The sequence below is a fragment of the Rhinolophus sinicus genome, chromosome 1 (genome assembly GCF_057876585.1).
Source record: "Rhinolophus sinicus isolate RSI-liver-muscle chromosome 1, RSI-T2T, whole genome shotgun sequence".
Lineage (NCBI taxonomy): Eukaryota > Metazoa > Chordata > Mammalia > Chiroptera > Rhinolophidae > Rhinolophus > Rhinolophus sinicus.
Genome location: NC_142501.1, coordinates 141,181,061 through 141,195,431, shown reverse-complemented (window position 1 = coordinate 141,195,431; position 14,371 = coordinate 141,181,061). Strand labels below are relative to the sequence as shown.

The 14,371-nt window shown below is 34.2% G+C and overlaps 1 protein-coding gene and 1 long non-coding RNA gene across 7 annotated transcripts in view; one reads left to right on the top strand and one right to left on the bottom strand.

The window, feature by feature from the left end:
* NSUN7 (NOP2/Sun RNA methyltransferase family member 7) overlaps window positions 1-14,371 on the top strand; it is a 32,821-nt gene that overhangs the window by 5,103 nt on the left and 13,347 nt on the right. For 3 of the 5 annotated variants that reach the window (XM_088790016.1, XM_088790022.1, XM_074324601.2), the window contains exons 3-8: window positions 2,869-2,927; window positions 3,313-3,443; window positions 6,239-6,391; window positions 6,735-6,918; window positions 8,301-8,511; window positions 11,719-11,862. In XM_088790016.1, coding sequence (XP_088646142.1) covers window positions 2,869-2,927; window positions 3,313-3,443; window positions 6,239-6,391; window positions 6,735-6,918; window positions 8,301-8,511; window positions 11,719-11,862 — 882 coding nt within the window. The remainder of the gene's footprint in view (window positions 1-2,868; window positions 2,928-3,312; window positions 3,444-6,238; window positions 6,392-6,734; window positions 6,919-8,300; window positions 8,512-11,718; window positions 11,863-14,371) is intronic. The other 2 variants (XM_074324603.2, XM_074324604.2) reach the window with 2 other exon arrangements.
* The window catches only part of LOC141569977 (uncharacterized), a 28,804-nt gene that overhangs the window by 2,893 nt on the left and 11,540 nt on the right, over window positions 1-14,371 (bottom strand). The window lies entirely within an intron of this gene.

Genomic DNA, 14,371 nt, shown 5'->3' with positions numbered 1-14,371 from the left:
GCCTTGGGGAAGTTTTGTGGTTGGAAAGTTGCTTATTTCAGTTTTCTGAAAGAACTGGGTGGTGCTGGATCTGGCAGTTAGGGGAGTGGAGCCGAGCCCTGTTCCTACCGTATTTCCCCGAAAATAAGACCGGGTCTTATATTAATTTTTGCTCCAAAAAACGCATTAGGGCTTATTTTCAGGGGATGTCTTATTTTTTCATGTACAACAATCTACATTTATTCATTATTCATGTACAAAAATCTACATTTATTCAAATACAGTCATGTGATCTTCTTCTGGAACATCATCGTAACTCTCCAAACCCCGAATTCGGCTTGAATTTCTTGTGACTCCATTTCCTGTAGAACCATTGGCCCCAATGTCTCATGTCCAGCAATAGAGCTCTCCTTAAATGAGCACTTCTTGTCCATGTAGCCTGCTCGTAGTGCATTGGCAACAGCTGTCAGTGATTTTATCCCATGAATTCTTCACCCAAGTCACGACCTCTTGCAAACTAGGCTTCACAAAGTTTCCATGTTGATTTCTCTCCAGTCTATTTTCAATGTAGTCATTGATTTCCATGCGCAAATTGTCCTTGAATGTGTTGCTTATTGCAGTATCAAGAGTCTGGAGATAGGTAGTCTGGAGATCTGTTCTTCTCTCTGCAAGAAAGTTCTTCATGTCTGTAGCGAGGTGAGTGCTGGCTGAATCCCAGACTAGCAGACCTCTTTGTCCACCTTGCAAAACAAGTGGCAGCATTAAATCAACCCATTTCCTTATAACTGCTTGTGTGTACCAGGCTTTTTCAGTTTCAAGAACAAAAATGCCTGAAACACGTTCAACCTTATCTTTCTTGCCCTTAGTGATTAGAGGTGGGGCTTTCTTTCTACCCAGACTGATTGCCAAAATACAGGTAACACGTGCACTTTCATAACCAGTGGAGAGAATGTAGATTGATGAGCCACCCCTCTGATCAATTGTCATTTGAGATCCTTGGTCCATAAACACTGCAGTTTCATCTATAGCAATCATGTTGGAGAGGTGGTATTTAGAAAAGTCAATGCCATCAACAAAGGACTTGAATTCAAGTGCACATTTAATAACTTCAGTCTCTTCCAGCTTGAACAGTGTTGTCGATCTTAGAGACGGTTCATATCGCTGAAGGAAGCCATCCAGCCAATGGGGTGATGTTTTGAATTCTGGGGATATTTCTAACCATGTTATTGCAAGGACAAATGCTTGAATATCAGCCCTGCGCACAACCAAAGCCTTTGCTCTCCTGTCACAGATGATGTCTTCCAGCTTAGGAAATAATGGTTGCCGACCTGATCCACACTTGCGCTTCTTAGCATTTCCCTCGTCCACCTGTTGACTGAGGTTATCGTACTCTGCTTGCCATTTTCGGACCATTCAGAGATCCAACTTCTTCTCTTTGCAGAAAGCCGTAAGATTCTTGCCCCAGGAATCCTCCATGATTCCTTTCTTGTACTTGATAGAATAGCTATTTCTTTTTGCACTCATCTTGTCTGGGGGTCAAAATATTATTCCCTTTAAATCTACCATTAAATCGGGTGTTGACTGAAGACTTATGAGACAGAGTGGCAACAAAAATGATGACAGTTAAGAATGATGGTCCACACAAAAGCGACGAAAAATTGCAGGCACCAAAATTCAGAAAACGTTTCTTTATTTCACATGAGTGCATTAAGTATGTCTAGTTACAACACACGATGTGTTGAATTATGAAGATTCGTATTAGACACCAGCACATCCGTTCATTATCAAGTGCGCTCGTTATTCCTGCGTTGTGTCTGTACTCCAGTTGGTCATTCGGCAATAAGTCTCGAGTTCATCTGTTTACATAGGCGTTTACCTTTGGTCCAAAGGCACCCACCCGCTTGGGTATTTACAAATACTTAATTATAATTTATATTATCATTTGTTTTATGTATTAATGTTAATAATATTTATTTATATTTACTTATATATTAATATTATTGTAACTCAATACGTCCATCGTGTGATGCAACAGACATACTAAATGCGTCCATCTGGCTGACGATCTTAACTGGGGCTTATTTTTGGGGTAGGGCTTATATTACGAGCATCCTGTAAAATCATGCTAGGGCTTATTTTCCAGTTAGGTCTTATTTTTGGGAAAATACGGTATTTTGTCTCGATTTCACTAGAAGGACTTGCAAAACGCAGCAAAGCTGTTATACTCGTGGTTACAGTTTATTACATTGAAAGGTTAGAAAGTAACCAGCACCAGAAAAAGGTGCACAGGGTAGATAGAGACCAGATTCAGGCTTCCTAATGTCCCTTCCCAGTGGAGAGAGAGAGAGAACCAATCTAACAATCTAACACAAATTCTTCAAGAGACGAGAAGAAGAGGGAACCCTTCCCGCTCATTCTGTAAGGCCAGCATAACCCTGATACCAACATTGACAAGAACATTACAAGAAAAGAAATTATAGATCAACATCCTTCATGAAGATAAACATAGAACAAAATTCCTAAATAAATATCAGTAAATTGAATCTAGCAATCCATAAAAAGGATCAGATATTATGAATTCGATCTTCTTTAATATTTTTTAAAAGACATAAATTAAAAGTTGGAATTTCTTTATGACTACTTTGACTATTCAGACAATGCTTTTTGACCATGATTCCGTGTGGAGCCTGGGTCGTAAGGTTCCAGGATTCATAAAGATTACAAGTATTTCATCATGTCATTGTCATTTCAATGTTTATCAAGAATCGAAGTATATTTTAGATATGAAAGTAAAAGGATTTTATGACATTGTCTAAAGTGTATTTGGATTCCAAAGTTTTCATTTTCAGCTTTCATATATTCAGTAACAGGCATTTCCTTGTCTTGCAGATCAAGATATTTTGGAAACTATGTTAATAGGTAGCTATATCTTTCCAAGTACCACAATAGTAAGTAGACAACTTTTATATAATTAGCTGTCTCATAATTGTTATTTAGAAAGTACTAAAAAGCCTTCAGATTTAAATAATAACTAGTTTGCTTAATGCTGAGACTGTTTCAAAATATATCCTTATTCTTTCCCACTTATAGTACTTCTAGTACTGACTCTAGTCCTTTCATTTTGATGAGTATACCAGAAATTGTCTTTTTTGAAAGGTTTATTTTACTGGACCTTTTTTTTTTTTTTTCTATTTTGAAGTCTTTATCTCCCAATCCAACCGAACTATGTAAAATAGTCATATTTTTGCTCTCTTTTGAAAAATAATGGAATGGAAAATATTGCTATTAGATATTGTTTGTATACTCTTCTTTATGTGTGTTTTCCCTTGGTAGCCAGATCACTTGAGCAGTCTGATTATTGTGATGCTGTATGATTTCCAAGATAGAAAATTTCAAGCTCGTTTCCTTTCTGATAATGAAGAGTCCATAGCGGAAGTTCAAGAAGTAGAGAACCTTCTTAACAGGTGATTGTGAAAGTGAAAAGGATGTTGTATATGAAATCGTTATTGGTATTTTCACTGGTAAGATTTTATACCATATAACATGTAGATAAGTGTTAAAATTTATAGAGAAAAATATAAAAGTTCGTGAGTTTCTTAAGCTCCTTTACAGCCTTGAACTGGTTAAATATTCTGTTTAAAATCAAGTTGTTTTTGCAAGCTTGCAATTGCAAGATTCAACTTCTAAGTATTTGGAAAATCATGAAAAATTCCTAATAATTTTAGCACTTAAATGAAACTTCATTTGAAACTGCTGTTATTTGTTTACTTAGTTTTGTTCATAGCTCTTTAAAAAAAATCTAGCATGTATCAAATGAGAAAATTCCAACAGTAAATGAGAACCCACTGATTTGTCAAACTGAAAAAAAGAAAGCTGCTACTTAGTTAAGCACAAACTAATATGTTTTGATTTTGTTTCCTTTTTATCCTAAATATCAGCAGAAATTTACTATGTCGATAATAATAAAAAGGTGGTAGGGAGAACTAATTAAACTAATGCATTTGAAATGCTTAGATTAGAGCCAGACACACAATAAATGGTCAATAAATGTCATTGCTACTGCTGTTATTATGCCGTTGCTTAATGGAAAGCACAATATAGCAACAACAATTTTGTAAGATTTTTACCTAGTGAATAATTTGAAACAGTTGTCAGTATGATACTGATTTTATGTTATGGGAAATTCAAGTAGTTTTATTTAAGTTATTGAAGGCTGAGACCAGAGGACTCAGGTAATGGTATAACATTAATAGCTTATATTTATTGAGCCCTTAATATATATGTTATACATATACATAACAGCTTTATGAGGTGGATATACTGTTACCAACCTGCATTTTTACACCTGGGAAAATTGAGGCACAGAGATATTAAAGGAATCTACCTAACACCATAAAGCTAGAAAGGGGAGCAGTAGCCAGAATTCAGATTTCAGGAAGGCTGACTCCAGAGCTCAAGCTTGAACCATTTATAAGCTACATTCCTTTCACTTAGTCTTGGCTGAAGTACTCTGGAAGATTAAAGGTACGATTTACTCGTAGTAATATGTCAGTTGTAGGCATGAGAAATTGTGGGATGGAGATTTAAGCTTAGGAATTACATAGCTACAAATTAACACACAGAAAGAAAGCTCTGGCTATAGGTACAACAGGGATAATGGTAAAAAGAGATACCTGAGCAACTTTCTGTGATAACATTCAAATTGTAGCATGAGATGGACTTCTGGATCAGGAATGTTGGGAAAGACTCTTTTTTATTCCATTTTCATCATTGCAGTCTGCCTTACAGCTATGGAAAACATTTTTTAATAACCATAGGATATTTCATTTACAGAAGTAATATGTCTGGTTATCCTAATAGCATTTAGATTTGGTCTTTGTCCTCAATCTGATATTGTATATTTATGTAAAAATATTTATAACTATAACTATAACTATAACTATAACTATATATATATATATATATATATATATACTTTAAATTATTTTTGTGTGATTAAACTATATTAAAATTCACAGTCTGAAATGTTTGCTGTCTGGAAATTTGGAAAATGATTTCTCCCTGTACTCACCCCAAAAACACATGTATTTTCCTAGTTTTCATATCTCTAATCTTTATATTTCATGATTAAATAATTCAGTCAATAGCATTTATTATGGTAAATTTGAACTATGTAGGTATTTGGAAGGAGTGTTTAATCAAAAATAGTCTGTACTCAGAATTATCTCACAGTGTATAATATAGAACAGTAATTCACCCCTTTTATATTAATTTATTCTTTGATGTGCATTAATGTATTATGTAACTGTTTTCAGTATCCCTTGCTGTAGTTCTGTGACATTAGCACATAGCACTACACAAAGCTAATTTTACTGTAGCGCTAGAAGGCTTAATGTTTGGTAACCCTTCCCTCTCCTCCCCAACTGCCCGTTTCTTCTCTCCCTTTCTCTCTCCCTCCCTCCCCAACTCCGAGCTCCCTAGTGCACGTACGCATATTCGCACATAAACATATTCTTAGGTGAAAAGTTCTTATTCTACTGAGTACATAGTAAGCTTAATTTTATTAAGCTTTTGGCAGCCACACATACCACTCTAGTTGTATTTGACTCTTTTGTGGCATCTCTTCCCCATTTCTCATTCAAGGTTATCCTTGAGGTTTATTATTCAATTAGATTCCTACTGTGAAATGATATGAATATGGGTCAAGAGGAAGTCCTGTATTCTCATTTATTAAAAATTTGGGCTATGAGATCAAGAAGAATGATTGCGTCTTCATGGTGATGCTAACCAATTCTTGTTTTTCTTTTCTGTTATTTGGAACTTTGAAGCATGGGATAATTAGAACTGGGAAGGGCTTGACACAGATTCGTAAAAGTTCCTTCATCTTATCAAGACTATACTTTTCCATCTTGAGGTCACACAGCTAGTAAGTGACAGAACCTGAATTTAACTTCAGATATTTCTGACTAAATTCTACACCTCTTTTACTACATCAAATTTGTCTCAACCAGCAGTTGATACAAATGTCTAAGGAAATGCACACATATACTGGGGCAGCAAACACTGAAAAAGAGAGGCAAGATTGTTGGATTTCTATTTTCAAATATGGCAAGTTTTTATTTTATACTACAAAAATTTGAAATAGAATTACTGAAGGATTTGTTAAAATTTGAAACCTAATTTGTTAATGTTTCTAGTGGAAAATTGATAGTCTTGTTTTGAATGCGAGCGTCACCAGGAACGGATTTTTTATTTCTAGTTTTAAGACAAAATTGGCTGCGGCATTGGCAAGATATCGAATCAAACATGATGCCCTTTCAATTTACCACATTCTTCCAGAAACAGTTAGGAAACAGGAACTAAGGGCCTCCACTTTGCCACTTTATGCTTGGATAAATACTTGTAAAATCAGGTAAGAGTTTTAATCGAATTCTTTATTCATATTTCAAGTTGCTAACCTTTCAAAATAATGTGATAAGAAATACTACCTTTTTAATGGGTGGGCAGCAAATCTCGGGGAGTAATTGGGGAATCATAATTTAGTTAAGGATCTTATCACCAAATTACCAAAAGTAATTACATAAATATGTTAACTTTTCTGTCTCTATCTGTTAACTTATTTTTGGCTAACATTGTAAGTTCTGTTAGATGCAATGTATGCAGTGATATTTTTGTTATAGGGAAACGGTGCTAGTGTGAAATACATTTTTAATGTATTATATTTGTAATTACAACCTAATGTTGTATATTCACAGCCCTGAAGAAGTTTGTCATAGTTTGAAAGGAAAAGGCTACAATAAAGTCAAATCTATATTGCATATTGATGATAAAGTCTTTGCTGTGGACCAACATTGCTATGATGTGTTAATTTTTCCATCTCATCTTAAAAGTGATCTTCTAAATACAGATCTTTTCAAAGATTATAAATTGATATTTCAGGTAAACTAACATTTACATTCATTGTGATTCTCAATAATCCTACTTACCCCAAGAATCCCTCCATTTAAAAATAAAACCTAACACACTGATATTTTTTATAGATGATCAGGGAGGTTTCTAAGGTCTAATTTTTATCTTTGATAAAATTAATACCTCTACAGTCAGTGTTCCTATCATACTTTGGCAGCTTCATCCCATGTGAAGTTGTAAAGAACATATTCTCCCCAGACTCCATAGATGGGAGACTTGTATTACTGGCAGCTATATTTTTCTCTCCCAAGGGAGGATTCAAGAGAAGGTACAAAGCCTAACTTCTGTATTGTACCCCTGAAACTAGTATAAAATAATATTGAATAATATTGAATATAAACCAAACACATATATAGTCACAGGATGTAAAGTACAGAATAGGGAATATAGTCAATGGTATTGTAATAGCTATGTATGGTGTCAGATGAGTAGTAGACTTGGTGGGATTATCACTTTGTGAGGTGTGTAAATGTTTAATCATTATGTTGTTTTGTACACCTGAAACTAATAAAAAAAAAGAGAGAGAGAGAAGGTACAATGACACCTTTTTTCCTTCCATTTCTGGGGAAGATGCTGGTGCCATCGCGCATTTGAAAATGCAATGTGTAATACTTTCCCATTATGTCTTTAATATAGTCTTCCAGCTTTCATTGTAAGATGTGTATACTGTCTATCAATGTAGGAAGAGAATTTGAGGTATAATGTGGTTTCAACAAAATGAAAATAAAAGGTCCAAAAAATTAAGTTATATTAATTTTTAGGTCTTTAGATTCCAATTCTTACCTCAGATTCACCTTGGTCTATCCCTTCACTGTACCCATATTCTTGGGCAGACTCTCTTGGCCTTATGTTATAGTGACACCCTATTGAGCACTGAGATCCACTGCAATCCCAGTCTGTCTAGCCCCGTTTTATACTCTTGTCAACCATCTTACTTTTAATCTCTGTGAGCTAGCAGCGGTTTAGATGACAGTGTAATGGGGAAGGAAGAATGGCAGTAGCAGATGAGTGGGTTTTCATGAGTGGATAAGAATGGGAGCTAAGGCAGGACATCACTAATCTATTAATCACACATGTTTGGGGTTTTGGTATTGCCATATCACTGTGTAAGAGTTAAATGGTAACAGTCATAATTTAGACTAAACAAAGTTAGTTCTCTGTTTTAAGTCAGTTTATATCAGTTATCTTTGTTAACTTTGTATTTTAACATATATTAAGATGTTTTAAAATAAAATGGGTTAGGTATCTCTTCATGATTTCTCCAAGTACTTACTTTTACCTAAGGTAAAAAGAAATCAGTTTATGCTTCTAGTCAAACCCTTTGAAATTCTAATTATACCATTATCTTGTAGGACAAATCTCGAAGTCTTGCTGTTCATTCTGTAAAGGCTTTATTAAATATGGATGACGATATCTTAATGGTCAATACAGGTTCGTGGTACACAGTTGCCCATATGTCAGCCTTAACAAATAATAATAGCTCAAAAATTTTTGTTTGTGGAGTACAATCACAGGCTAAGCATCCTGACCCAAGGAACCTGTTCACAAAATTTGGATGTAAAAGTATGTACAAATATTTATTTGTTTGATAATTAATATTCTACAGGATTTAGAAATATTAAAAATATTTGAATTTATTATTTTTTAGCAATGTAAAAACTCTATATATGAACTGTAGTCTTACAATCCTCACCAATCCATATTATATCAGTCTGTTCTTCTTGCTTAATATTGGTTAAACTGCAGTTTAAATTAATGAACATATTGGCACTTTGGTATATTGCTTGACATTTAGTTACTATATAATTTTAGGTTCAAACAATAATTAAAATGGGTGGTATAAATGATCATCCTTTAATAAATAAGAACACAGTCATAGCAGTGCTTAAGGGACAAAGATAAAATCTAGAACTAGAAGCTAAGTCCCTCAGGGTTTTTATTTTTTTAAAGTTTTTCATTGGCTCATGCTGAGATTAAAGATAACATTTTATTACAGGCTCAGTGAGGCTAAAACACTATTTAAAAAAACAAAAACAAAAACAACTTTTGACAGTTTCACAGTGCTAGAGAGGGAAAAAGTAGAATTCAGGGCTTGACCAGTAGAGGAAGACTGGTAAATACCCAGGATTTCACAAAAGAATTATACCCTAGATAGTGATGAGTCCTCCAATGAATTGAAGCCCAAATGCCAGTCATCTCAATTAGCACAACAATTGGATTAAGGTGATCTGGGATTGCTAGTACTCACGCTTAGCTGCCTACCAGAAGCAAAAGTAAATTATCTCTGAAAGAAAATAACATCATCTTTGGTCTCATGTTATCTCCTAAATTTTTTCAAATGCAATGTCTGGCAGTCAAAACAAAACAAACAGACAAACAAAAAACCAGACAAACAAGGAGAAAATATATGGTTGAAATAAAGAGAAAAACACTATAATAAAAGCAAGCCCACAGAAGGTCCAAACACTGGAGCTATCAGATATGGACCTTAAAATAACTATGATTAATTTGCTGAATACTCTAAATGCCAAGTTGTAGAATTTCAGCAGAGAACTGAAAACAATTTTTAAAAAGTCAAAAGAAAATTCTAGAACTGAAGAATACAATATTTGAAATTAAAAAATAGATAGATTTAGTAGATTAGACAGAACAAAAGAAAGAATAAGTTCACTGATAAGCCAGAAGAAAACATATAGACTGAAGCATTGGGAGACAAAAGAATGAATTATATGGAAGAGATAATAAAACAGACACGAGACTCAGTGATCCAGTGATCTTATATATTGTGATTGAGAACCCAGAAAGAGAGGAGAGGAAAAGAGGGATTGGGAAGAAACAGTATTTGAAATTCAGGCAGGGAATTTTTCAAAATGGATGAAATAAATTAAGGCATAGGTTTAAGAAGCCTTGTGAACTCCAATAAGAATAATACACAAAAAATATAAAGGCATATCATAGCATAATTACTGAAAACCAAAGACACAGAGCAATGTTCAGAGCATGGAGATGATACATATTACTCTTAATGGAATAACAATAAAACTAAAAAACTTTTCAACAGAAACAACAGAGGCCAAAAGACTAAGAAATAATATCTTCAGAGTGATGAAAGAAACTGCCAGATTAGATTTTTGTACTCAGCAGAAATATCCTTTAAAATAAAAGAAAATGAAATAAAGACATTCTCAGACAAACAAACAGAGTTTGTCACCATATAGAAAGTTATAGAGGTGAACAGTGGAAAAGGTAAGTACATAGGTAAATCTAAATAATTATAGTCTAGTGTCTTCTGGTATTGTAAGCTAATGTCTTGAGGGGTTAAAAATATGTATGTTATATGTAACTAAAATAAATTACAACAATGGCACATATGTTTTCAAGTGTACAATTCTATAATACATCATCTAAGATTTCTTAAACAGGACACAAAGCACTAACCATAAAAGAAAAGAGTGAATAATTGGACTACAGTAAATTAAAAACAAAACAAAACTGTGCATGAAGAGAGTGTAAACGCAAACTTTAGGAGGGAGCATGTAAACTGATGAAGAGTTTTTATCCACAGTGTATAAGGAATTCTTACAAATAAACAACAACAAAAAAAGACAGACAACCCAGTTGGAAAATGTACAAGACATGACTAGGTGTTTCACAAAGAGAACATCCAGATGTCAAAAAAATAAAACTTATGTAAAAGTACCAAACCTCACTAGTAATCAGGGAAATGCAATTAAAATTACAACCTACCACCACACATCCACAGAATCATTAAAATGAAAAAGACTGGTAGTACCATGTATTGGCAAGGTTAAGGACCATCGGGAATACTCAAAACAATGGTGGGAATCACGATGAGTACTTGAGAATTTATTATATATTTTGTCTATTTTGTATATGTTTGAACTCTTCCAATAAAAAGTTAAAAATAGGGGGGTAAAAGGGAAAGGCCCACTTGATTAAAACAACAACAACAACAACACACACAACAATTTCAAAAGAGAGTAGGAACAGGCAAGAGGAAGGTTTGGGTGGGTCAGTTTTAGGAATGACTCCTCAGCAGGTGAGGGGAATGGGAGCCATTGCAGAAGTAGAGGGGTGGCCTTAAGATTGGGGCACAGAGAGATAACTTGAGGGAGGGCAGACTCTTAAACTAAATTTCAAGGTCCTTAAAGGACCTTACACTGTGCCTTATAAATACTACTGATACCTATTTTTTTTTTTTTTCCTGTGGAAGATAGACTATAAAAGGGGATAAAAAATGGGAAAGGAAAATAACTTACTGAGCGTTTAGTGTATACTAGGCACCATGCTAAGCTTAACTACTTTATCTTAGTCTTCACCACAGTTAGATGAAGTAGGCATTATTATCCCATTTTATTAATAAGGAAATGGAGGCTTGGAGAGATTAAGTCACACATCAAGTAAATAGTGAAGTTGGGAGTCAAACATGGGTATTTCTACCTCCAAAGTGATTTCCCTCCACGACAGTATATTGCTTTAAATGGAATCTGAAGTTCAGAGAGGAAAACTTAAATTATATTTTATGTAGAAGACATTTAAACCTCAAAGTCATTCTTCAAGTGAAGAGAAAACACTAAAAATTTATGTATTAGTTTTGGGAACTTATCAGAGAAGAAGAGTCCTCTTTTCTGACTTGATTAAAATGACTTTGTCGTACTGAGGATTTGAAAATGGACAATGATAAATAGGTATATATTACATTAAGACTTAATATTTTTACATTAATTTTTCTGTGTTTTTTCCTCCTAGATATTGAAATACTTCACCAGACATTTCTTAACATTGAATCAAAGGATAATAGGTTACAGAAAGTTAAAGTGATTCTGCTGCTACCTCGTTGTTCTGGACTGGGGATTAGTAATCCAGTAGAATTTATTTTAAATGAGCACGAAGGTACTTGTTTTAATTTCTAAATTATTTAAAGTTGTTGATAATTTAAAAAATAAAATTAGTTAAAATCATTAAAATGACATCAAATATATCTGATTTATGAATAGCTTCTATGTATAAAGTACTATCTATAATGTACTTTATATCCGTTACCTCATTTAATCGTTAAACCAATTCTGTGAGATATGGGCAAGTGTGATATTCGAAATATTTAATAATTGGAGTGATTTAGGCGACCAGAACAGATGCTGGCCAGTGTGCTATTCTGACATATTCCAGAGCTCAAGATGTAGGCATTACAATTTATCAGCATTTTACACATGAAAAAACCTGAGACTCAGTTCATTTTTATAAGGTGACATAACTAGTTAGTAGCAGAGCTAGGATTCAAATTTAGAGCTGCCCGATTGGAGAACCTATATTTTAAACACAATCCTAATTAAGTTATAATCAGACCATTTCAAATTCAAGACTTCCTTAACCCCCAGTATGTATGTTTTATGATATGAATACCTCAGATTAAATATTCTAGGAATATTTTATTTGCCTCTTTAATAAATTTTAAAATATTCTTTAACATTAACACTTACTGAGCACGTATATGTTGAGACATAGAGCTAAGCACTTTACTTGGATTATTTCATCAAATTCTCACAAGAACTCAATGAAATAGTTACCCTTATTACCTCCATCTTATAAATAGACAATCTGAGGCTCAGAGTTTGAAACCCCCGGAGTCATTTGCCTAGAAAGTGGCAGAGCCCAGATTCAAACAGAATTGCTCTGACTCCGAGGTTGGCACTTTGAATCACTCTCTTAATCATGGTTTGTTGCCCACATTAACTGAAACTGATTCTTACTCTACTCGTAATCCCTTGTTTATATTGAAAGGCAGAGATAAGGTTAACTACAATATTAGACAAGACATTCCACTAGTATCCAGAATATGGTGAGCAGCTGTTTTCTGTTTCTAGAAAGGATATAGTTAAAAATGGAGGGAAAGGAACTAATGTCTATTGAGCACAACTGTGTCCCAGTCAGTATTCTCGGTCGTGCACGTGCACTGTCACCTAAGAGTCACAATCACTTTTTGAGGATAGTGTTATTTTATTACCTTTATTTTACAGAGGGGAAAAATCCAAGATTCAGGGAAATTTAGCAAGTTGCCTAAGGTCATGTAGCTAGTAAGTGTGGAAGCTGGGATTTAAAATCAGATTAGTTAGCATGTTTTCTTTGCATTAAACTACATTATCTTTAACTGGACGTACACCGTACCATGTGCAATTTCAAACTGCTGTAGAAAATCTCTTGCCAGTGAGAGTTCAACAGAATAACTAACTCAGATGGGAGAATGGTAGGCTGAGAAAATCCCTGCGCTAACTTTTGGAAATGATCAAAGAGGAATTAGTAGACACTGAAAGAAGAGGGAAAGAAATAACAGCAACTATAATAAGCATGTCACTCAAGGGAAGGAGAGCTTACGGCTGGGAGACTCTGGCCTTATCCTGGGCCATCTCAGAGTGGGAATGCAGAACTAAATAAGCCATGGGTAAAAATAAACTAGAGGCTGGGAGAAAAGCCCAAAAGCAACTACAGTTGATGAAAAGGGAGAAAGTAAAACGTTTCCTAGGTATTGGTAATGTTTTGAGGTGACAGGATTAGCCAAGAAGTGGTCTTTGGCAAACCTGGAAAAAATGAGGACTTTTGAAGGAAACTGTACTCTGAGGGGGTAACAGAGTAAATGAGGGGCTGCTGACCTAGTGATGACGATGGAAATAGTAGCCATAAGCTTAGGGGACGTATCCAAAAGATACTTAGATACTAGGTATCAGACTTAGATACTAGGTGGAAGAGAGCAATCACGAATTCCTTTTGAAAAACATTTTAGCATTGAAAACTATTAGAACCATTGAGCAATATATGGAGTTGGTCATTGCTAACAACTTGGAATTATTTTTAAATGGGATGAAAAAGGTAACTGATACGGTTTTAGAGTATAATAATGTATAGTCCTTTAAAAAGTGATGGATAATTTTAGAATAGGGATAGAAAAATGTGAAGTGTCAAACTAAATTGGGAAGAAATGTAGTTTAATTAATGTTCAATGATATTACTAGAATGGGGAACAGCCAAATATATGGTAAAAAAAATAACTGGCTCGCATAGTCTAGGGAGTTACTGAGAGGCAGAATAATACAGAAGTTAGAAATTTGGGCTCTGCGGTCAGATTTCTGAGCCAGAATTCTGTTTCCACACTAGTAGCTATGTGACCTTAAACAAATTGTTTAATGTATGTTTCAACAGTTTTCTCAATGTTAAAAGGGTTATTGAGTAAAATAATCTTTATAAATATGTTCTAGTTAATATTATCAAATATGTTAAAATTAGTTTTAGAAATTAAAAGTTACTGTAAGAGTTCCATGATCTGTTGTTTCTTGATCTATTATGAAGACATACATTTGCTCTCCTGAATTTTTGTCTTCCAGAATTTCTTGTTAATGGTTTTAATTGT